The 24,221-nt window shown below is 46.7% G+C and overlaps 3 protein-coding genes across 4 annotated transcripts in view; 1 reads left to right on the forward strand and 2 right to left on the reverse strand.

The window, feature by feature from the left end:
* Positions 1–1,311: 1,311 nt before the first annotated feature.
* LOC306756448 (transmembrane protein 42-like) lies at positions 1,312–3,488 on the reverse strand (the record flags this gene model as incomplete). The annotated part of the gene is made up of 3 exons (XM_079241177.1): positions 1,312–1,455; positions 1,543–1,689; positions 3,333–3,488. 3 exons carry the CDS (start codon positions 3,486–3,488, stop codon positions 1,312–1,314), a joined length of 447 nt encoding a protein of 148 aa, XP_079097303.1.
* A 2,085-nt stretch (positions 3,489–5,573) lies between these two features.
* kiaa1143 (KIAA1143 ortholog) lies at positions 5,574–7,448 on the forward strand. Of its 2 annotated transcripts, XM_079241186.1 has the most exons (4): positions 5,574–5,791; positions 5,941–6,091; positions 6,344–6,597; positions 7,178–7,448. In XM_079241186.1, the coding sequence occupies exons 1-3, from the start codon at positions 5,678–5,680 to the stop codon at positions 6,556–6,558; spliced, it is 480 nt and encodes a 159-aa protein (XP_079097312.1). In that variant the 5' UTR covers positions 5,574–5,677; the 3' UTR covers positions 6,559–6,597; positions 7,178–7,448. The 2 variants fall into 2 exon arrangements, with proteins under 2 accessions (XP_079097312.1, XP_079097311.1); XM_079241185.1 differs by having other exon boundaries at positions 6,344–7,448.
* Positions 7,449–11,190: 3,742 nt separating this feature from the next.
* LOC306755627 (dolichyl-diphosphooligosaccharide--protein glycosyltransferase subunit STT3B-like) overlaps positions 11,191–24,221 on the reverse strand; it is a 50,771-nt gene continuing 37,740 nt past the window's right edge. Inside the window, exons 6-16 of the mRNA XM_079240095.1 lie at positions 22,273–22,371; positions 21,996–22,142; positions 18,674–18,722; positions 17,967–18,121; positions 16,593–16,804; positions 16,064–16,251; positions 15,810–15,981; positions 14,091–14,264; positions 12,815–12,928; positions 12,534–12,743; positions 11,191–11,574 (exon numbers count right to left, since the gene is read on the reverse strand). Of these exons, the coding sequence (XP_079096221.1) occupies positions 11,494–11,574; positions 12,534–12,743; positions 12,815–12,928; positions 14,091–14,264; positions 15,810–15,981; positions 16,064–16,251; positions 16,593–16,804; positions 17,967–18,121; positions 18,674–18,722; positions 21,996–22,142; positions 22,273–22,371 (1,601 nt within the window). The 3' untranslated portion in view covers positions 11,191–11,493. The remainder of the gene's footprint in view (positions 11,575–12,533; positions 12,744–12,814; positions 12,929–14,090; positions 14,265–15,809; positions 15,982–16,063; positions 16,252–16,592; positions 16,805–17,966; positions 18,122–18,673; positions 18,723–21,995; positions 22,143–22,272; positions 22,372–24,221) is intronic.

Below are 24,221 nucleotides of genomic sequence, written 5' to 3' on the forward strand. Positions count from 1 at the left end.
GGGACCACTCATGTTTCCTTTGCTTTTACAAACTATTTCATTGTTGTGTGGGTTCATTTTTTTAAAATTCAAAATTAAAGGAGACATTTGTCTTTTATTGATCATCTGTACTTTTTCAAACTGAATATATATATATATATATATATATATATATATATATATATATATATATATATATATATATATATATATATATAAAAATATAAATACTGGTCAGACTGGTGCGAGTCCAGTTGGAGTCCAGGTGAAGCCATGTCGGGCTGGATGCAGTAGGAGAAACAATAGATCCCAGAATCTGGTCTTGGATGCAGCTTTTGTTGACAAGAACTGGACGACGTTCTCCAACTCCGACGGACACAAGAGTTGTTTATTTTTTACCAACTTGCAGTTTTACATTGTATACAAACATGATGCTTTCAGGATACAAAGTAAGATGATTTAATTTTTAAAAAAAAACAAAAATTGAAACCAAATTAAATAAAATTCTAATAAATTGCATTAAGCTGAAATAAAAAATTTACATGGTTAAAATAAAGCTACAGCTGCCTTCTGACCACTTTTTGCATGAAACTTTGTCCAACAGTGACGAACTGCAACAAGCAGCTCTGCTAAAGCTAACTCACGATACGTTGATGGTTTTTACTCTGGAAGGAGAAAGACCGACTCTTTCCTCCCGTTGACCGTTTCAACGCCAAAACTTGCTGCTTATTAAACTTCTTCTGGTGAAAACATTTATTTCCCAACTAAAGTACCAGGCACCATGTCGTCTCTTTCTGCTTCCGGCGCTCCTCTTTATGATTGGCTGGATGAGAACTGGTCCCATCAGTCCAGCTGTAGCGTCAGACACAACTCCATTAATGGTGAATAATAAATATGTGTTATGACTGGAGAAAGCAGCAGCTTCATCTCATTGCAGTGACCTGACAAACTGAGCAGCAGGAAAGTACTCTGAGGAGAAAGTTGTGCATCCGTATGTTTCGATCATGGTTCAGCAACTAAAAACCTTCATCCGGCTTTTCATCATTTAGTGTGAAAGTAAAGTTCCTCCCAAAGAAAGTCCCATCAGTGAAGGATGCCCTGATCATCTTCTCTTAACAGAAAAGCAGAAAGTCTTTGTAAAGTCAACTTCAGGACTGAAAAGGTTCTGTTAATGTCAAAACAGCGACTTCAACAGAATATATATTCATATCTGTCCCAACTTAAACAGGCAAAAACCTGCAACAGCAAACCTCTGAACTCGCTGAACGACACAGTCGCCCATTTTAAGAATTTTCTTCACTTCTTAGTCTCTTGGACAGAAGAAGGAAATCTTCACTCGCTCTTTTTTCCGTCCTCTTGGGCGTGTGTGTGAGGTGTCGCACTATGAAGCACGAGCAGTCCACACAGAGCGAGAGAGATGCCGACCCACCACAGAGCGACGTGGGTCTCTCCGAAGACGAGTCTCCCCAGGACGCCCTGCAAACACAAAATCACACCCACTGATGTGAAGAGTAGACATTTGTTTTCACCGTGAGGCTTGTTGAGCGACTGCAGACGGCTTACAGAGGAGATGAAGTTGGAGGCTGTGGTGGTGACCGTAGCCCTGGCTGAGGAGGAGGAGTGGCGCAGAGCCTTGGAGAAGAACGCCCACATGATGGCGTTACAGGTAAACAGCAGACCTGCACACAACAGCCGCAGGGGGACGTGGAGCTAAAGAGAGATGACAGCAGTCAGGACCTCTGGCTTTACCCCCTTCCCACAGTAAAAGCTGAACAATGGTCACATGATGTTCATTTCCAGTAGCTTTATAAGTCTTTGTCTCAAACATTAGCATTAGCATTAGCATTCATGGCCTGGGGAGCTAGGGCCGGATGTGATGTGTTTATTTTATCAATCTCAGACTGTCCTGGTCACACTGAAGCTGTAACTCACTTTTAGTGTAACTATTGTTTTTATATATATGTATATATGTTTCCTTTGTGCCAATACCTACGTTGAGGTCTTGTATCTGTGGACCTGAGGAAATCTGGGGATCTAAGTTTTAGGGGGTTGGGGTGGAAATTGTGGGATTGTTTCTTTATTATGACTATGGTAAACTGTTAGGTCTTGGCTCCCATTCATAAGATAGCTTCTAGGGAGTCCAAATTTTTACAAGTATACAATTTATCTATTGGTGTGTCACTGAAAAGTTGATTTGTGATCAGTTGGATGCACGTTAAGTCATATGGATCTATCTGCCACTTTGCGTCTCGCTCTGGGGTTGGACAGATGGACGGACAATGCAACATTCATCAGACCTGGGAACTGAGAGGTAACTTCTCTTCTAGCAGCACCTTTGTGTTTTCCTAAAGATGCTAATTTAGCTGCTTGCTTTCCTACAGTTTAAGTTTCAGCATGTTTGCAAAATAAAGATAAAATCTTCTTTTCAGATTCTGCAACATGGATGTTGTCATAAAATATAAACCTGTGTTTCTGGAGTAGATGACAGTAGATGGAAACAAATGGTACAGATTCATTTGTTCATTAGAGCTAACATTTTGGCTAACCTGTGTGTGAAATATAGATGGACAAAAATAGAGGGGGTTAGTTGGGAACCCAGTGTTGCCTTTAAAGTAGCGCTATCTAACTTTCTAGCCTTAAAAAATCTGTTTTTGACCTGTTCAGATTGCATGCTGACATTGATTATGTACATTTTTTGGTGCTGTTGCTGCTCAGCAGCATCTCAAGGCTGAAAACACTAGAATCTGGACTGATTCATTGGAGAAACCCAAGAGGACATTATCAGAGGATAAAAAACAAGACCAAACTTAGCATCAGATGGACTTTTACAGGCTAAAGAGAGTTCAGAGGAGAGAGAATGGTGATGGGTGCCAAACAAGCTATCGTGAAGGATTTTAGGAGTTAATAACAATTAGCTCTTTTCAACGTATGTATCTTTGTCTGTTTGAAATCCTGAGTGTATTTAAAGGTCACTGATACTTTGGCTACAGTATAATTTCTACTGTGCAATGTTTAAACTAAATTTAGTCCAAATTAAACAGTTAACGGGTTTGTTTTTGTTACTGGAAATGTCTGAAAGCTTGTGATTTACATTTTTTCAGCAGCCAACATTTCACACACCAGGTTAACAACAAAAATGCTGGGAAGTACTGACGACCCCCCCCCCCCCCCCCCCCCAGCTAACTGGTGTCCTGAGCCCCCCGTTCGGGATTTCCTGGTAACGCCCCTGTCAATTGAGCAGGGTGCTTTAGATTATTATTTAGACTTCAACTTGAGAGCAGTGTGACAGAAATGTGAAAAAGTGGCAATACATCACACAGCGGACAAACCAAAGCTACATTATGTAAAGTTACCCAGTCACAGACTGGAGACCAGCCGTCAGTCCAGTCGCTCAGTCCCGACTCACACATCTCCTTCAGGTAGTCCGAACCGAGCGACAGCTTGGCGGACAAGGAGGCAGCAGCCCCCAAAAAACCCGCTAACAGCGCATAAAGAGACCCAGAAAACATTTCGGAGGGTGTCTGGAGACTTAAAGAGACCAGGAACTAATTAAACTACACCGACAGACGTGTGGTAAACGACGCTGAAGTTCGCTTCCGATTTGTCATACCTGGAAGGAGCGATTCCTCTGTTCCCCACATCAGGTCCTGCTGAGTGAAAAAAAAAAAAAAAACCTCTTCAAATTTTGGACTAAATTATCAAGGACAACATGTTGATTCGATTCACACAAGAAACTTAACATTTAGAAAAAAAACCAAAAAACAAAAAAAATTCCCTTCCTTACCACCTTTGGGCAGGTTATAAGATAGTCTAATGTGATCCAGATGCCAGAATAAACAAATAAAGTAATCTAAAATGCAACTTTTTTTTTTTTTTAATCAAAAAACTTTCACAGGTTATAAACTGTGTTATTAAAGCTACATGTAAATTGGAGGAGAAAAAAATTAATGGGCCATTTTTGTATAAAGGTTTCACAAATCAGAAACTAGATCAAGGCTACTCAATTAGATATTCAGGTGGGCCAGATTTTCAAATAAAAAAAATTATCAGGATTTTCAAATAAAAAAATGATCAGGGCCAATAAATAAAGTAAGGGAAAGTAAATCGGTGAAAATAAATAAATAAAAAAGACACATTTATATTTTAGTAAAATAAGTAGTTCATTAATTTTTCTATTTCAAAGTCAGTCCCACATGACAATGGCAAATGCACAAAATAAAATAATGAAAATTCCAGTCAGAAACTATTTTTCTCCTAACTTTTAACATAGAAAGATCATATCAAACTAAACTTCTTGATGTGGTGCCTCTACACATAATCTTTACACACCGCCACACACTCATTGCATATTAAACATCGGTTTGGCGCTCGAATGTGATGGAAAAATAAACAAATACTTATCAGTCCAGGTGGGGTTAAATCTGCGGTTTTCGTTGTCACCTTTGTGTTTTGGGACAGAGAGCGACATTTGCTAGCGCTACTCTTACTACTTTAAAACACAACAACACGAGCTGGGATTAATGTTGCCAGGCAACCAGATGTTGCATATGTGGTCTGCACAAATGGAGGATTGTAGGCTACTTCATCAGCATAGGAATGACTGAAGGTTCTTGATTAATATCTTCATTCTTTTACATAAGCTGGGCCACATAGAAGTTAGTTCAGTATCATGTGGCCCGCGGGCCGCCGTTTGAAGAGGCCTGGTCTAGATCATAGACCGTATATAGAGATGGGCGGAGCCTCCGTGATGTCACCCGTATGTTTCTGAAAAGCTGAACTGAAGCTTGGTGGGCGGTTCCTACCATTGCCATCTTGGCAGAAGCATGCCTGTAGTCTCGCACAGAAAATACAAATATGGGCAAAGAGGTGGAGCTGAGAGGGCGGTTGTGAGCGTCATGGTGGATGATTGACATCGACCAAACTCCGAGCTTTCTGTAGCTCAGAGCTAACCGAGCTAACCCGGAGATAACAGGAGCTAATCAGCTAATGAAGGTAAGCCGGCTAAAGCTAAGTCACGTTGTTAACCGGCTAAAAACTGCGGTTGTTCTACGTTCTTATTTGAAGCGGGAGATCAATACCTGTCAATCAAAAGGAAACGCCCCTAAATATGTCGAACTTCGAGATTAGATTACTTTTAAACGGGCGAGTTAGAAAAAAAATCACTCCCCCCACAGTTCTCATGAAGGTAAACCTGATCTATTAACCAAAAACACATTTTTGAACCAGGCTGTAAACATGTTTATTTCAACTGTGAAGTTGGTCTTTTTAACATGGGAGTCTATAGAGATTTGCTGTTTTGCAGCCCCTAGTGGATGAAGGGGGAACTGCAGTTATATGCACTTCCACACAGGCTTCACTTTTAACCGCCGAAGGCTCCGTCCATCTTTCATATACAGTCTATGGTCTAGATATGAAAAGTTCAAATACAGTTTTTAGACGGCGAGTGGTTATAATGTGAGCAAAGTCTTTGTAAATGCAGCGGAACTGCCCTTTATGTACATGACGACGATTCGAAAACTAGCTTCAGTGTCGTCCCTTTTTATTTCCGAAGGAGAACCCGTCATCCATTTCCACCAATCACAGCAGCCCCTGTGGTCACATGACTCTTGCAGGCGCATCCTAATGACGGCTGTTTTGGTTCGCTAACAGAGAAATTTTTGCTTTTAAACTGCTTTTTTGCTGCTCGTTTTTCATCATAATGAATAAAAACAAAGCTAGCGGCGTGGCGTGGGTGAAACCAGCCGAACCGTCCTTTCTGAAGAAGTTTAAAAGCGATTCTGGCTACAAAGAAGGACCCAATGTTGACACGAAGGTAACAATTAGTAGCTAACGTGCTAATTAGTGGCTTCTATAACTAAATGTTTACGTTTTGTTTTCTTTGTTTTTATTTGCTATACTGTTGTGTTGGTATGTTTTCCCCCTTCTCTACCCGTCTTATTCAGGCTTTGTTGTGTGTTTTAGCGCCAAGCGATGCCAGCACCGGATGATGACAGCGGGAGCGACCGGGAAGATGAGAAACCTCAAGTCGTGGTCCTGAAAGGAGGAGATCTGTCTGCAGAGGAGGTGAAGAAGATCAGAGATGAAACACGAACTGAAGGAGGTGCAAACACAGGTATCATTAGCTGTTACAGGCTGTAGGGGATGGTTTCACATCTCCAGTCCTGAAGGGCCGGCAGGTTTGAGATGTTTCTCTCTACCAGCTGATTCAAATCAAATGGATCCAGCAGCTTCTCCTCAACCTATTTATGAATGTTGGTCAGGTGTGTTGGAGGATGGAGACAACCTGCAGGATACCGGCCCTGGAGGACTGGAGTTTGACACCTATGCTGTAGTGGATGATTTCACATCTCCATCTGATCCACAGATGAAGACGCTGCAGGCGGAAAAATCCTTTTCAAGAAACCTGCCAAACGCTCCTCCTCAGACAAGTTCCAGGGCATCACCGCCAGCTCCAGCAAGAAGAAGAGGAATGATGGAGATGGGGAAGAAGACGAGGAGAAGAAGGAGAAGTCTGGGAAAAAAGTAAAAAATAACAGCCTTCTGTCGTTTGGAGGCGATGAGGAGGAAGAGGAAGACTAACATCGTACTGGTGAAATGAAAAACTGTTGGGAACTAAAGGTGTGTGTGTAAAGGTAACATGTTAAAGTTAAAGCCCCCGTGCAGCCGGTCTGATCTTCTGTAGGTCAGTTCCAGTACGTCTCATCCATCACCATCCCGTTCAACGTCGTGGAAATATCAGCTGGCAGGAAGTCGAGCTGTTGTGTGGAAATCATTTTCAACTTTATTTAGTTCAGACATTCTCAGATACTTCGTTTCCACAAAAGGCAGACAAGAGAAAAACTATTTAATCACTGACACTGCCATTCAGACAGTTAAAATACTGGTGACCAGTACCTGCCTGGGATCGTATTCCCAGCTTGCAGACCATCTGAGAGGGTTTCCACTCTGCTCTGTCTGGTTAAACATCTTTTCATTGTTAAAGGCTAAACCAGCAGCAGACGAGATTCCCAGTAAGCTTTATAAACCCAGAACTCAGCCAGAGTTTCACAAAACTGTTTGCATCAACTGGAATATTGTCTGCTGCTGGTTGGCATGAAGCCGGTCTCGCATCACCGTCTCTAAAATGTCAGACTGTTATGTGACAGAAATGGAAGTGCTGAATGCTCCGTCCTGTGTTTTGTTTACCTGTTAACCCCAGCTGAGGTCATTCAAACCTGCCGCCATGTCAGCATGACTCCATGCTCCCGCCGCCTCGCCTCCATCCGTCTCTCTCTGTGATGGAGCTGGAATGGTGTTTCCTAAATGTTCACTTGGATCCATTCAGCGGTCTGAACATGTGACTGATCTGGCTTCAACAACGGAGCTCTTCATGTAGATGCATTCTTGTCAATGCAGCTGTGCATCACGAGTTTCTGTGTTTTATTTTTACTGCTGTGACGTTTGATAAAACATTAAAACTGTTTCATGGACTCATTTTTAAACTGAACTCTGTGACAGCTTGACTGCGCTGCACGGCTGCGTAAAGGTGGGACGGATCAGATACGAGTCGTTTATCCTGAATCGGAAAATGTGTCCAGGATCTTTGATTTTTACTCTTCTAGTAAAATAAGCTGCAAAATCTGAGGTTTGTTTGGTGTGAAGACAGAAAGCTGCAAAACAAAACGTTTAATGTGAGTTAGGGATGCAGCAATCCGATCCAATATCTGAAACGTGAATGTCTGCCGATACCAAATCTGTTTATGTGAACATTATTATGGTTATTATTGCTGTTATAACTATAAGATTTCATTAGGTTTTAATAAATGACCCATCCTTTCTGAAGTTACCTCACCAATACGAACAAAATAACATTACAGATCTAACAATTTCAACAAGTTTTATTCTGATTTGGCACATTTTACCTAAATACAACTATAAATTGTTTGGTTTTGAAACAAAGATTTGGCTTTTAGAGTAACAAAAATGTCACATTTTAACATCCAAGGCATTTTTTTAAAAAACACGTCTGAAGCATGTCATCACACACATCTGCGCTGGCTTGACTAGTGTATCGGTGTACTTTTATAAATACCAAGTACAAGTACACACGCTTGGTATTGAGCCGATACTGGCATCGATGCATCCCTAATGTGAGTGAAGTTAGTACAGCTGTATCTCAGTAAATTAAGTATTAAAAGATGAATTTATTTCAACGAATCCATTTAAAAAAGTAACGCAAACATCAGTGAAAAACATTGTTTTTCCTCGTTTCCATGATTTGGGTTCACAGCCAATTAAAACCCAGGATCTGGAAGTGAAATGTTGGGAAATGTTCCATTCAGATGAAGTTTCTTCTACTTTCATCATGTCCTGAATGACAGAGCTGTTCTACTCGAGACATACTATACAGTACATGTACTCAGTACCCACCTAGGGCTCCTTTACAGAACTTACCAGTAAGTGGACCGCCCTCTGGTCATGTGAAGCTTTATAGAAGTCCGTATTGCTGCGGTGCTTCGTCTTCAGTCACGGTGTCTCTGCAGGTTCAGTTCAGGAGACTGGTGAACAAATGCAACAACACTGGTTGTTAAACCAGTTACCCAGACCTGCTGGAGAATGAAACCAACGGCTTTACTTCATCTTCATGCCGATTATCCGGGGTCGGGTCGCGGGGGCAGCAGCCTAAGCAGGGAAGCCCAGACTTCCCTCTCCCCAGCCACATTTGCCAACTCTGCGGGGGGGGGGATCCCGACGCCGCACCAATCTGTCTGTCGATCTCACGCTCCATCCTTCCCTCACTCGTGAACAAGACCCCGAGATATTTAAACTCCTCCACTTGAGGCAGGACCTGACTCCCGACCCGGAGAGGACAATCCACCCTATTCCGGCTGAGGACCATGGTCTCAGATTTGGAGGTGCTGATTCTCATCCCAGCCGCTTCACACTCGGCAGCGAATCGCTCAAGCGAGAGCTGGAGATCACGACCAGATGAAGCCAACAGGACCACGTCATCTGCAAAAAGCAGGGACCCAATCCTGAGGCCACCAAGCCGGATCCCCTCAACACCTCGGCTGTGCCTAGAAATTCTGTCCATATAAGTTATGAACAGAATCGGTGATAAAGGGCAGCCTTGGCGGAGTTCAACACCATTTCGGTTCGGGGGGGGGCATGCCTCCCAATCACTCCCCTCCAGGTCTCACTGTCATTGCCCACGTGAGCATTGAAGTCCCCCAGCAGAACAATGGAGTCCCCAGAAGGAGCACATTCCAGCACTCCCTCCAAGGACTCCAGAAAGGGTGGGTACTCTGAACTGCTGTTCGGTGCATAAGCACAGACAACAGTCAGGACCCGTCCCCCCACCCGGAGGCGGAGGGAAACTACCCTTTCATCCATCGGGGTAAACCCCAACGTGCAGGCACCAAGCTGGGGGCTGATGAGAATGCCCACACCTGCTCGGCGCCTCTCACCATGAGCAACTCCAGAGTGGAAGAAAGTCCAGCCCCTCTCGAGGGTACTGGTTCCAGAGCCCAAGCCATGCGTCGAGGTGAGTCCAACTATATCTAGTCGGAACCGCTCAACCTCGCGCACAAGCTCAGGCTCCTTCCCCACCAGAGAGGTGACGTTCCACGTCCCTAGAGCCAGCTTCTGCAGCCGGGGATCGGACCGCCAGGGTCCCCGCCCCTTGCTGCCGCCCAGCTCACACTGCACCCGACCCCTACAGCTCCTCCCGCAGATGGTGAGCCCACGGGAGGTGGGGCCCATGTAACCCTTTTGGGCTGAGCCCGACCGGGGCCCCATGGGCGAAGGCCCGGCCACCAGACGCTCGCTCTCGTACCCCGCCTCCAGGCCTCGCTCCAGAGGGGGGTCTCGGTAACCCACGTCCGGGCAAGGGAACATTTCTGCCCGGGTTTGTGGTCAACAACGGCTTTACAATGGAGTTTAAGATTATTTTACTGGTTTTAAAAGCTGTTAATGTTTTTACACAAGGAGGCTGTTAGAAGCATCGAGTCTTCCAGTCTTCATTCCCGAAGTCGGAAGCCGGGAGTTGTCCAGAACCTGCAGGACCGCGTCGTTCCGGCCGGACACACCGCCTCCGAACGCTGCGTCTGTAAATGCCAGTAAAGCTGAACTCCTTTAGAGGTTTTAGGTCCGGAGAGGCTTCTGAAAGGACCTTTCTGTTATTTAGTTCCTGGCGACTCCGCAGACATGCATCTGGAGGACCGGCGTGGGACACCTGGAACCTGTCCCTGCATGATAACCCCCCCCTCCTCCTCCTCCTGCAGGAGACGCTCCTGGTTCTGGTCCAGTTTGATGAAAAGAGAGAAAAAGAGCCTCAAAGCTTTTATTTCAACCTCTTTATTGAAAAAGGTGCGTTTCATTCTCACACCTGCATCGTTACAACTGATGGAAGAACGGCTCAGAGGGAAGACTGGAGCCTGCAGCCGCCATGTCATAAATACGCCGCCGGAAAACGAGGAGATGTTTACGTTTCTGCGTTTAAGGCCTGCATCATCCTCTCCAGCGAGATTTTCTTACTTCATCCGACACAAAGCTCCCAGCAGGATCAGCTGCTTCCACAAAGATGGAAATATTTACAACGAACGGAGAACGGAGTTAAGCTTCACAGAGGGAACAAAGACAGGTGACGGGAATTCAGCCAATCAGAAAGCTCTAGAGTAGAACGTTGCAGTAAGTCTGTGCCAGGATCTGCTGGGCGGTTCAGACCCGGCGGAGCCTTCGAATCTCTGGAAGCTCCACCCTTTCCACTGCAGGCTGGCGTTTTGATGGCCCGCAACGCCCCCGCCCACACCCCCGCCCACTAGCAGGAAGTAGCGACGAGACCTTCTGACGAGCTGAGTTCACGTTTAGCTCGTCTGGTTCGGCCGGTGCCGACACATTCTTTCATCAGTTAAAAAAAATCCACTGAGCTACAATCAGACGCTTCTTCCAGTGTTGCGTAATCAATGGCGCCGATCAGACGAGTTGTAAAAAGACCACGAGACGCCGTCAGACGGATTCATGCCGGATGGTCATACTGGTCCGTTATACTGGTCCGTTACCGTGGAGAAAACCCAGAAGGACTGGTCGGAGAGTTGCCGCAGACCAGAGTCCAGGCTCCAGCTTCTGATCTGAGCCGGAGGTCTCCAGCCGAGACCTGACGGAGCTCCACGGCGACGGAGCTCCACGGCAACGGAGCTCCACGTCTGCATGAATGCTGCATAAAGCCGCCCCCCCCTCCCTAAACTAAGCCCCGGATGAAGGACAGGTCGTGCTCTCGTCTCCGTCGCTTCCCAACACGTTCAAGTACAAAAAGAAAAGTCAAAGGTTAAAGTTCATCGGGTTAAAACCAGTGTGGGTGGGGGTCTCCACCTCTTCTCCACCCTCAGAGATCAGCTGGGCTTTCGGTGGAACCGGGTCCAGCCTGGACCTCAGGACGAGGACGTTCGTGGGGAGGTCTGGAGACCGGTGTTCATGGTGCCTGCTGCGAGATCCTCTCCTCCCTCCTGCCGCAGTCTGCCCCCCCCCCCTCTCCTCCTATAAAGACTTCTTGCTGAGTTTCTTGCCCTTCTTCAGGGACAGCTTGTTCTTCACGTATCCTCGCTTCCTCTTGGCCGTCTGCAGAGGGACACACACGACCACAAGCAGAGTGTGAAGATGTGGCTGGAAATCAGTCTGATAGCAGCGAGAGCTCTGCTCACGTCTGCATCATGCGCGTGTTTACTTCCTGCACTGCATCTGACGTGTGTTCTTCGCAGGTCTGCACCCTCGCTCTTCAGGCGTTAAAACTCCTCACTGTTAAATGTTTAAAATCTCAGGTGTCAGACTCCAGTCCTGGAGGGCCGCTATCCTGCAGGTTTTTGTTGTCTCCCTGCTCCAACAGGCCTGATCGATATTCATAAACAGGTTGACAAGAAGGTGCTGGATCCATGTGATGTGAAGCAGCTGTGTTGGTGGAGGGAAACAACACCCGCTGGATACCGGCCCTCCAGGACTGGAGTTTAACACTCCTGTTGTAAATCTATGAAGTCGAAGCGTGTCGTGGTTGCCTGCGCCTCACAGCGGACGTCCTGTCAGACGCTTCTGGAGTCCCTGTGCTGTCCTGCAGGCTTCATGTTTCCACCCATCGTTGCGGTTTTCATGTTTTCTAGGTGGTCCTGATGATTGTCTGCTTTAAGTCTCTCTAACCTTTTAAAGTTTGCAGTGAGAAATAAAAACAGGAAAATGTTTCTCTTTGGTTTTGAGGCAACGATGAGACGACATGACGATGTAGGGACAGAATCTAAACCATTACATGCGTGGAACACGGAACCAGCTGACAGATGGCCCACGCAGCCCGATTCTGTAAACTTGTCATAAATCTTCCATGTCTGCATGCCTGACCTGGGACAAGCCGGCCTGAACCTTGAATGAAGTAACTTTGATTTGATTCAACTCTTTCTGGATGAATTTCCCTGCAGCCACTCGCCAAACAGAGCCAGTAGTTAAAGGGTTAAACATCTGCTGGTCTGGTTGTTTAGGATGCAAACACACACACACACACACACACACACAGAGGAGTGTGTTTTCCAGCGTACCTTTCTGGAGGTGTACTTCTGCCTGGAGGTGTCGGTGCTGCGCAGCTTGCGCTCCAGGCGGTCCCTGTTCTCCGGCGTTTTGACCTTGTAGATCCGGACCAGCCAGTGCTCTGAGGTGAAGGCTTCCTCCAGGTGCTTTAGCCTGATGTCCTTGTTGCCGATCTCAGCGTTACGCGTCCGGTCAAAGCCTGGAGGCGTCCGGAAGTCCAGCTGGGCAGATAGGGGGGGACCGGTTAGCCGTGTGAAGACTGAAGCAGGACATGTGACCTGCGGCGGCGTACCTGCATCTCTCCGAAGCGGTAGTACGACATCTTGTACATGAGGCAGTTGAGCAGCGTGGGGGAGCCGGCTTTGTCCACTCTGAACTCTCCCTGGGGGGTGAAGTAGTCGCTTTCCTGGGTGGAGGGGTGACACACTTTCATTCAGCATCATTTAACCCTTTATGTGCTGCGCTGCCTTCAGGCAACACTTCTACCCCGTCTCATCTCCATGACAATCAGCGTTAAAGGCGCGTTACGCAACTTTCCAACACCGTGGCGTCCATCAGCATTTCTGGAGCCGCTTCTGCTGAGCAGCATCCTGAGGCTGAGAAACCGACACGACAACTTTTACATCCGGGACGCTTCACAGCAGAACAGGAAACACACAATGTCGCTGATTCAGCAAAAAAAAAAAAACAGAGAGAAAGATCGTTTTTCATCAGCTGGAGAGCGCCGCCATCAGACATCTCCAGTTTTAACATATTTACATGTTAAACACCTGATTCTGACCCCAGACCGCTGTAAGAAACTAATCCTGCAAAGCGTCCAATCATCCGGCTTCCTGGTGGCGACGCCGCTACGAGACAACAGCTCCCAACGTTTCCGCTCCTTTCTTTCCTAAACACGTTTCAGTTTCACTACTCAGGTTATTCCAGAGTTCCTCCCACCGAAACGCACCGTCCTCTCAGCTTTTACCACATTTCTCTTGAACTTTATAACAACTTTCCCTTTTAAAAAATCTTCTCTTCAGTTTGTTTGTTCGTGTCTTTTTATGGGCTTTGAAGATGATTCAGAAAATGCTAAATTTGACTGAATCCTGAGACGCTAAAAGTTTTAATGCAACTGCTTTTCTCTCCTTACTGACTGTTCTGTCTTTAAGTCAGACCGTTTCACCTGCAGCCTGTTCTACGAGGCTTTTCGACCTGAATTCACCTCTGAAACTTCAGATTTTAATCTCTAATGGTAACTAGTTCGCTGCCGACAACGTTGAATGTTGTGGTTTCTGTGTGCGGAAGGTCGATGCAGCCGGGCGCGTCTACTAGGTGTGCGTCCAACGCGATGTGAACGTCTCCATATCTGCAGTCCAAGAACACAATCCTCTGTTTGTCCTGACAGATGAGCCATAAAGATGGCAGAACAGGGCAGAGTTTCCATTATCTACTGGTTAGTATGCAGTTATCTTACTGGTCCGGCCCGCTGGAGGCCACACTGTGCCGGATGTGGTGCCTGAACCTAAACAATTTATGATTTCCAGCCCGAGGTGTGTGTTTCTGTGTGAGGGAGATGCCTGGCTCACCCTGATGTCCTTGGGGTGCTCCCCCTCTGCGATGCGCACCATCCAAAGGAACTTGTTGATGTCGTCACCTGAGTATCCAATCACACCTCCGAAGATGATGAGGACGTAGTCGACGTCCAGAGACCTCATGATTTCATAGGCTGCCGTCTCGTTGGAGGACATGGCCTTGCCGACCTGGACACAGACAAACACACCTGGTGAGGAGTGGATTTAAATCGTCCTGCTGGGAGGAAACAACGGATTCTTATAAAAGAGGTCACAGATTTCCTGCTTTTACTTTCAGCAGCCTCTTTGTCTGGACTGGTTTTCCTTCCTTCACCAGTGCTGTCTGGTAGTTCCACGCTTCGTCCACATGGTGGCAGAACATGCAAAGAAAACTCAGAACCTGTTGGCCTAAAGTCCAAACATCTTCTCTGTGACCTCTGAGAATGTCATGTGGTGGAAGGAGCGTTTAATCTGAACCAAACAGACTCAGAACCGACACAGAAACATTAAAACAGATCAGGCGTAATGATTCAGAGTTCTTTTTACCTCCTTTCTCAGGTCCACCTGTTCAACCGCTTGTCAACACAAACATCTAATCAGCCAATCACACGTCAGCAACTTAATGCTACCGTAGACGCGGTGGAGACGGCGTGCTGGAGACCAAACTGAGCATCAGAACGAGGAGGAAAGGAGATCCAAGTGACTCTGAACGCAGCGTGTTGTTGGTCTGAGTGTTTTATAAACTGCTGATCTACTGGGATTTTCACACACAACCATCTGCAGAGTTTACAGAGATGATCTGAAGAAGAGGAAACATCCAGCGAGCAGCAGTTGTCTGGACCAGAACGTCTGGTTGATGTCAGAGGAGACTGGACAGACTGGTTGGAGATGATGGAAAGACAACAGGAAGTCCAGTCAGCACTGGTTCTGACCAGGATATACAGAACATCATGTCTGAACCCGTCCAGCCTGGAAGCAGATGGTCTCCAGCAGCAGAAGACCACAGCGGGTTCCCTCCTGTCAGTAAGAACAGGCTATTTTCTGGTCCCACTTTGGGCCCAGTAGTACCAGTATGACACGATTCAACCAGCACAGCCTGCCTGCATTGACCATGTCCTTCCCTTTATGAGCTCAGCGTAGCTCAGGGGTGTCCAACTCCGGCCCTCAAGGCCACCATCCTGCAGGTTGTCCCTGCTCCAACACAGCTGACTGAAATGAATCAGTGTGTAGAACTTTAGCTGCTGTTGGATCTGAGTAACGTGAGGCAGGTGTGTCGGAAACAGAACAGATGAAAACCTGCAGAACTTTGGACACCCTGCAGGAGCATCTTCTGATGGAAACTTCCAGCAGGATGATGCACCATGAAGCTCACATCATCTCCACCATGACGATGAGTTCACTGTCCTCCAACGGCCTCCACAGTCACCAGATCTACATCCAGCAGAGCAGCTTTGGGACGTGGTGGAACGGGAGATTCTCATCATGATGTGCAGCAACTGTGTGATGCTTCATGTCAACATGGAGCAACATCTCTGAGTTTCCACCATGTCAGCATTAATAAATGCAGATGTAAAAGTAAACGTTGGTCCAACCTGCTGGAAGCAGCGCGGCTTCATAAAGTGGTTGTGAGTGTAAAACACGGCGTCTTTATTCTGTTTTAAGACAAAGCAGGTAGAATCTGACCGGCTTGTCACGGCGCCGCGCTGCGGTGTCAGACATGGAGCGAATCCTCACCAGTGCTATATGGCTGTTGTTCCACGTGTTGTTGTCCACCAGCGTGGTCCTGTTGGCCATGCCTGCGATCTGGTAGCCGTAGTCCCACCACGACATCACTCTGGCGTGTTCATCGGTGTTCTGCCGCAGCCAGTAGTACGCCTCCCGGAAGTCGTCCAGGATGTTGCGGGAGCTGGTGGAGGATGGAGAGAAACATCCTCAGAGTTCAGACTCAGGACATGCGGTGAAACAGATCCGGTTGTGTCACAACTCACCCATCATGGTTGTAAGAGGCCAGCACCACGCTGGGGCTTGAGTAGGCGTTGCTGGTCACCCAGGTGCAGTGGACGGCGAACATCATGAGCAGCATCAGCATCAGCATGGTCACTATGGACTTGATGTTGGGACCCAGACCCTCCTCTGCCTTCTCCTGCTCAGAGACGTGTTTCCGCACCTTGCCGGCCTGCAGGGAAGAGCAGATGATTGAACCTCCGACAGGACGCTGTAAAAACGAGCCGTTGCTGCACTGCAGGGCGGTTTGTGTGGGAGATGATTAGCTAAGCTGGCTTTATGGAGTCCAACTCGGCGGTGTCTTTCAGAAGACCCGTGATTGGTTGGTACTACGGTGTTGAAGAAAAGCAGCAGATTTACAGAACATCACCATCATTTAACTGGCAGTTTCTTACATATCCGGTTTATTAGAACAAACTGGGGCCTAAAAGCAGCTTCTGGTAACTACGGCAACAACATGGCGGATCATCAGAGACGAGACGGACATAAAAGACACGAGCTGAACGAGCTGACCTTATCGTAAAGGTTGCCTGCATTCTTTCTGTCATCCTCGTCACTGCTGTCGTCTGCGGGGGGGCTCTGCCTCTTCAGGTCGTCGCCCAGGTAATGTTCGAAGACGCTGGAGAAGGCCACCGCCGACAGCATGCACACCACCGGCGTCAGAGTCAGCATCAAACGCACCATCACGCCCGCGAAGTACACCGCACTGATGGCGTACAAGGCCACTGGTGGCAGACAGCAGAGAGGCGGGGTTAGAGGCAGCTTCATCCCCAGTTAAACCAGTTTACTCCAGTTTCTATCCCAACATGAGCAAACCTTTACTGGACAGTTTATGCATTCTGTTAGAAGGGAAGGCGGACGAGTTGGAAAAGCACAGAGTTTTATGTGCGTCTGCAGCTCTGCTGAGGTCATTTAGAGGAAGCAGCAGAACATCTGCAGACGGTGAGGGTGTCCAAGCAGCCGGTGGAGGACAAAGTCTTAAAAACAAGTCTGACTGAGTGGTTCTGGTCAGAAACATCCTGCCTGCCACCAGCTGCTGATCGTTGTTAAAGCTGTCTGAGACCCTGGGGGGGGGGGGGGGGGGGGTGTCTGCGAGTCGTTTCCACATTAGAAATGTTGCTGTTCATGCAGAGGAAAAGCATTTCAGACAACCTGGAGCTGATGTACAACGCTGGAATTAACGCTTCAGTCAGGTGTGTTCCAGTCAGGAACACACCTGACTGAATATAAAAACTCAGCCTCAGACAAGCTCTGCACGTCTGCTGAATACACATCTATTTCAATCAGGTGTGTTGCAGCAGGGACACTTGGAAAACCTGCAGGACAGCGGCCCTCGAGGACCAGGATGGAGGATCCCTGCTCCACAGAGTTACACACTAACCCAGGGGTGCCCAAGTCCAGTCCTGGAGATCCACCATCCTGCAACCTTTAGATGCAACCCCTGTCCAGCACAGCTGAATTCTTCTTCTGCATGTCATCCAACTCTGCAGAGAACTGCTAATGAGCCACTTATCTGATTCAGGTGTGTTGGAGAAGGGTTGCAACTAAAACCAGCAGGATGGTAGATCTGGAGGACCGGACTTGGGCACCCTTGCACTAACCTTTCTGAGAGACTGCTGATGACATATAAAGTAATGACACTCAGTGATTAAGTGGGTTTTAATGGTTAATGTGATTCTAACTGGAGTATATCTATAAACGTTCCTCGACAGGACTTTGTGGTGAAAACTGATGACAACTGAAGCTGAATTTCATCACATCAAACTACCAAGCATGCCACAGTGTGTTAAAACAAACACGGAAAGGAGCCGTTTGCATGTCTGGCGGTTCGTCAAAGCCGTCTTCACGACCGCAGCCTGAAGGAAAGAGAAGCTACTCCCTACGTACCGAAGACGCGCTCATCATTGATGTTCTTGATGCAGAACCAGAGGCCTGCTGGGAAGGTGCAGACAAGGATGTGCAGGTCAAAGAAGAAGGAGACCCAGGTGGTGGGCTGATGCTCCGACACCGATGCGATGATGGGGATGTGGATCTTAGCGTAGCTGTGGAGACACGACAGGAAGTTTTCACTTATCTCACATGTGTAGGATTTTATAAAACTTCTACTGCACTGCAGTAAGATGTTCCTAAAAGAAATGACTTCAGTTGTTTGCAGCAGCAGGATCACACACACACACACACACCAGGAGTGTTTTAGCTGATGCTGCAGTGTGGCAGCTCTCTAAGCCCAGATCAGGGCGAGTGGGAGGGGGGGGGGGGTCACGCTAACCTACCGACTGACTCTAATGATGACAAACAGTTCAGCTCCAGTAACTGTTGAGAGTTTGATGAGGAAGAGGTAAATATGATGAAAGACTGATAAAGTTTGTTTAGCAGAGACGGGTCACGACTTCTTCTCAGCCCGAGCCGGAAGAGGAACCACAAAACGAGGCAGCTTGATCTTTTATTCAACATCTTCTCATATTTAAAGTGAAGAAATGGAAACTCAGCAATCAGGCCTGATGAGACTCATCGTGGAGGAAAGCGTCGCTCTCTCAGACACGAACCCCATCAATAATCTGCAATCAGGTCACACGTTTGAGTCCAGGACTTACCCCGTATCCCAGAGGGAGTAGAAGCGCCCACTCCACGGAGCGATGTAGCCTGAAAACACAGAGAGACGTATGAGTCCTCCACAGCCCAGCGACAGGAACTCAGCCGTGTTCTCCGTCATGCGTCGGTGCTGATTGGTTTACAACATCCGTCCTGCACGTATCGATGGCGTAATTGCTCTGATACGCACGGTGCAACGATAGATGAGAACGCAGCTGGAAGGACCTCGGAGTGGAGATGAGAGGTCCAGTTTACCAACTGAAGCGAAATCACAAGCAGCCGTTATGTTTCATATGGCATCACCACAGCCAGGCATGAGGCCATGAAAAGGTCCCGACAACGCAAAGACAAAACTACTGCAAGGACAGACGGCATTTCAGGGACAAACGGGACATTTTATCTTAAATAAAGAACAATTCATCACTGCAATCACACCAACGCCGATGCAGTAAATATTTATATAACAAAGAAGAAGTAAAGCTGCAACAACCAAACCTACCAGGAACCCTCCTCAGAGGTAAATAATTCGACATGGGGCTTCGCTCAATACATTTAAAAGGCTTTGTGTGTTCTCTACATCCCCACAAATCCTCATCTAATCATATTATTTATTGGCTGCACAGTTCTTCTGCTCTACACCACGTGAAGTTCTTCTGACACTGGTACCCGAGTGTTTAGTCTATAGACATCGTATATACAGACGCTGCATCGCGTCATGCTGCCTATACAAGCAGACGGGTCTCCATGCGCCTCCAGTACATTTATTTGTAAGGTGTAGGTCCAACCACAACAATAATTTCACCAATTTTCACCTGATTTGTCTCAGAGATATTGTTATGATACAGATCACTGTAAAACTTTACAAATGACATGCTAAAATATATTTTATATATTATATGTTTTATTAATTCAGACATGAGGTAGCTACAATATAAATAAATGCATAAATTAATGTGATACTAACATGTTTGATTGTTTATTGATGCATTTGGATTTATTTATCTATTTTTATCTGATCAAATAAATTATTATTGAACCTTGTGAAATGTAATTCCAAACGATCTGCTTTCAATATTTCGCCGGTTATTACAACCATGTGCAGAACAACATACGGGAATAGTTGCTGCTTTCTATTGACTACAGTTGACTCTTTTTTTTTTTTAACATTTATTAATTTATCAATACAGAGATACAGTTGTACAAAGTCTGAAAATAAAGTATTGTATAAAAACCGTGAAATTCAGAAGTTACCCAGAAAAACACTCTGAGCGTAAACCTCCGCCAAGGTCTTTAAAATGTTTCTGGATCCAAACGGTGATCCGGATCACAACAAGGATTAAATCAGTTCTTCCTTTTCACGTTTCCTACTGGAGGCGCCGCCATGTTCAGTAAACAGCAGATATTTAGAAAAAGACAGGAAGTGACATCACCATGTACACGCATAAGGAAATCCTGTAACGGAGGGAAAACGTTAAAAAAGGTTTGAAATATTTATTTTACCGTCGTCGGGCACGACTTTGTCCCTTCATGTTCAACATCAAGTTTAACATGGAAGAAAACATCGGTCTTCATCAATACCTCCATCCAATGATCCCCGATCCGATCAGAACCCGGGTCGGAACACGGATCAGAACACGGGTCAGAAGACGGGTCAGAACACGGGTCAGAAGACGGGTCAGAACACGGATCAGAACACGGGTCAGAAGACGGGTCAGAACACGGGTCAGAACACGGGTCAGAAGACGGGTCAGAACACGGGTCAGAAGACGGGTCAGAACACGGATCAGAACACGGATCAGAACACGGGTCAGAAGACGGGTCAGAACACGGGTCAGAACACGGGTCAGAAGACGGGTCAGAACACGGATCAGAAGACGGGTCAGAACACGGGTCAGAAGACGGGTCAGAACACGGATCAGAACACGGATCAGAACACGGGTCAGAAGACGGGTCAGAACACGGGTCAGAAGACGGGTCAGAACACGGGTCAGAAGACGTGTCAGAACACGGGTCAGAAGACGGGTCAGAAGACGGGTCAGAACATGGGTCAGAACACGGATCAGAAGACGGGTCAGAACACGGGTCAGAAGACGGGTCAGAACACGGGTCAGAACACGGGTCAGAACACGGGTCAGAAGACGGGTCAGAACACGGGTCAGAAGACGGGTCAGAACACGGGTCAGAAGACGGGTCAGAAGACGGGTCAGAAGACGGGTCAGAACACGGATCAGAACACGGGTCAGAAGACGGGTCAGAAGACGGGTCAGAACACGGGTCAGAACACGGGTCATAAGACGGGTCAGAACACGGGTCAGAACACGGATCAGAAGACGGGTCAGAACACGGGTCAGAAGACGGGTCAGAAGACGGGTCAGAAGACGGGTCAGAACACGGGTCAGAACACGGATCAGAAGACGGGTCAGAACACGGGTCAGAACACGGGTCAGAACACGGATCAGAAGACGGGTCAGAACACGGGTCAGAACACGGATCAGAAGACGGGTCAGAAGACGGGTCAGAACACGGGTCAGAAGACGGGTCAGAACACGGGTCAGAACACGGGTCAGGTACTGATACAGCATCATTTGTACGATTTCCTCACAACAAACCTGCTGAATTATTTCCAGTTTCTTTGTTTCAACAAGTGAAATGTTTCATCTGAGGACGGCGTGAATCTGGCTGCACGGTGGAGTAGTGGTTAGCACAGCGAGAAGCTCGCTGGTTCGAGTCTCAGCTGGGGGGGGGGAGGCCATGTTGTGTGGAGTTTGCATGTTCTCCCCGTGTGTGTCGGTTCTCTCTGGCTTCCTCCCACTGTCCAAACATGCATGTTGGGTAAACTGGAAACTCTAACTAGGAGTGCGTGTGATTGGTTGTTGGGCTCTGTGTGTGGTCATGTGATGGACTGGCGACCTGTCCAGGTGTGCCTGCCTCCCACCCAGTGATTGCTGGGATAGACTCCAGCTTCCCGCCACCCTGAAGTGGACCAAGCGTTTAAGAAAATGGATGTTAAATGACACGCCTGGTTGTCTCGTACCGACTGCTGCTTATGAAATCGAACGCTGGCAGTTTGTGGGAAACAATAAATCTGATTGGACATCAGGAATAAACCAGCGGTTTACACCCGAAGCCCTCCGTGTGCTTTTCCGGTGCTTATTTAGCTTTTACAGGACAATATTCTGCATTTTACAGAAAGGCCTTTTTTTCTCATCCAGCAGATAGACGGGTCCTGATCTGACTCCTACTTGACCTTTCCTGCAGATTATCATGGTGTTGTCCAAACCAGAGACAACAACAAGGCCCCTCTTCTTCCTTTTTTTCACCAACCTGTGTATGTGAGATATATAACGGAGAGGAAAACCACTCCGGCAGCCAGAGAGACTCCCAGGAAAAACAGCGTCTGGAACTCCTGCCTGGTCAGCCGGTCCTTCAGATACTGCAGGAAGGCATAGACCTGCAGCAGCACAAACACGCCTGCAGAGAAAAACATCAGGGTCAAGACCCGAAAGGCTTCATGTAGATCATCGTTTAGATGGTAAAGACTTTAAAAACAATGATAGATAGTTGCTGTAAACATATCCGGCATGTGTGACTGGTTACTGACCTGCTGCTGCCATGTGTTCACTGGTTCTGATGGGCTGAAAGCCCACAAAGGGGATCTGCATGGACAGGATCAGGCCCACAATGTAGAAAGTGCTGTAGGCTGCAGGGAGAGACGCGGCAGAGTCAGGCTACCAGTTATTTACTACTGATGTTCAGCTCTTCGTTTCAGGCCTGGTTGTATGAAACGGCTTTAGAAACTATAAAATATGTCTTATCATTAAACAACACCAAATCCAGCCACGTGGGTTTGTGTCTGCTGGTGTGTTTGCACTTCTGAATTAAAGTTAAATAACGCAGATATTCTTCCGTCCAATCAGCACCAAGCGTTTTCCCTGCCCTGCACTATGGAGTTTAAATAGCCTGGATTACCGAGATCTGATTGCGTTTAGCCGAACTGATCGAACACAAATCTCTGAAAATGACATTTAAACAAATCTGATTAAATTCTGCTCGTCAATAAACTCCTTCACACCGAGGTAGATTCAAGCTGCTGGTGTGAATTAAAGCACACACACACACTCAGCTTCCCACCGATGGGATGGCCTTTAAAAACCAGCAGCATCAGCAGAATAAACTGGTTTTCTTTTACATTTCCCTCCCAGTTCAGAGAACTAATGAGCTTCGTTTTCATGCTGGTTGACCAACGAGGATGATTCCACCTAGGAAACACTCACTGTCATATCCAAACATCCAATCACATCACTCAGACTTGTTTTATTCCTCAACCTGCTGCTTGCATCCAAACAACATGGAAAACTTACTTTCTAAACATTTTTCATGCTGAGGACCAATAAGGTGCCAATAAACTACAAACTACATCATCTGAGTATACGTTATACTGTCTCTGCAGTCTCCCACACAAACTTGAACTCATTTAAACTGGAAAACAACGTTTTGCCTTCTGTCGTGTAAAGACTGGACTGAAACCACCAGAGGAGCTGGTCTCTTTTGGCCATCAGCCGCTGGAAACTAACTTCAGTTCACTCTGTAATTTACTAAAACTGCTGTTCATCATCATCATCTGGAAAAAGGCTCACATTGAAGGAAACTGTCTACTGGTGGGGGTCAGGGACTATTTTCATTGGTGGAATAATCCCCCCCCAATGTAAAACGTCAGTTTATGAGGCTGATGGATGGAGATGGTTACAAAGTGTGCCGCATGTCAGAGAGACGGTTACAGGAGGTGGAAGGAAAGCAGACGGTGTGTGTGTGTGTGTGCCAAGCAGGGACGTCTGGACCAGCTTAAATGTTTAATTATTAATTTAACAGATAATCTTTATGGAGGATGGAGAAACAATCCCTCTCTGTCGCGTTACAGACGACTTGTAGCAGCTTGTAATCTACAGTGGGGCTCCAAAGTTTGGGCACCCCTGGTAAAAATTTATTTTAATGTGCAAATAAGGAGCTTTAAAAAGGTGGAAAATCTCGAAAAGGCATCAAAGTACAATTTAGACATTCTTATAACATGTCAAAAAAGTTACATCCTATTTCCATCATTTTAACCTTCAAAATAACAGAAAAGAAATGATGGCATCTGTAAAAGTTTGGGCACCCTGCAGAGTTGGTACCTTGTAAGCCCCCAATTTGACAACAGAGACCTGACAGTGTCCTGGATTGTTTACAGTTAGTGTCTGGAAAGACCAGGTGATGTCAATCTCAAAGGTTTTAAATGCTCAGACTCATCTGACCTTGCCTCAACAATCGGCACCATGGGTTCCTCTAAGCAGCTGTCAAGAACACTGAAACTGAAAACAGTTGATGCTCACAAAGCAGGAGAAAGGTGTAAGAAAATAGCAAAGCGTTTTCAGATGCTAATATCCTCTGTTCGGAATGTAATCAAGAAATGGCGGTCATTGGGAACAGTGGAAGTTAAAGCAAAATCTGGAAGACCAAGAAAAATATCAGACAGAACAGCTCGCAGGATTGTAAGAAAAGCAAGTCAAAACCCAA

Source organism: Telmatherina bonti (assembly GCF_933228915.1).
Source record: "Telmatherina bonti genome assembly, chromosome: 5".
NCBI lineage: Eukaryota > Metazoa > Chordata > Actinopteri > Atheriniformes > Telmatherinidae > Telmatherina > Telmatherina bonti.

Excerpts from the sequence above, each read along its gene's own strand:
- kiaa1143 (XM_079241185.1), top strand. The coding sequence starts at position 5,678 with ATGAATAAAAACAAAGCTAGCGGCGTGGCGTGGGTGAAACCAGCCGAA. Across the intron at positions 5,792-5,940 it reads GACCCAATGTTGACACGAAG|CGCCAAGCGATGCCAGCACC; the intron begins GTAACAATTAGT and ends TGTGTGTTTTAG. Across the intron at positions 6,092-6,343 it reads TGAAGGAGGTGCAAACACAG|ATGAAGACGCTGCAGGCGGA; the intron begins GTATCATTAGCT and ends TCTGATCCACAG.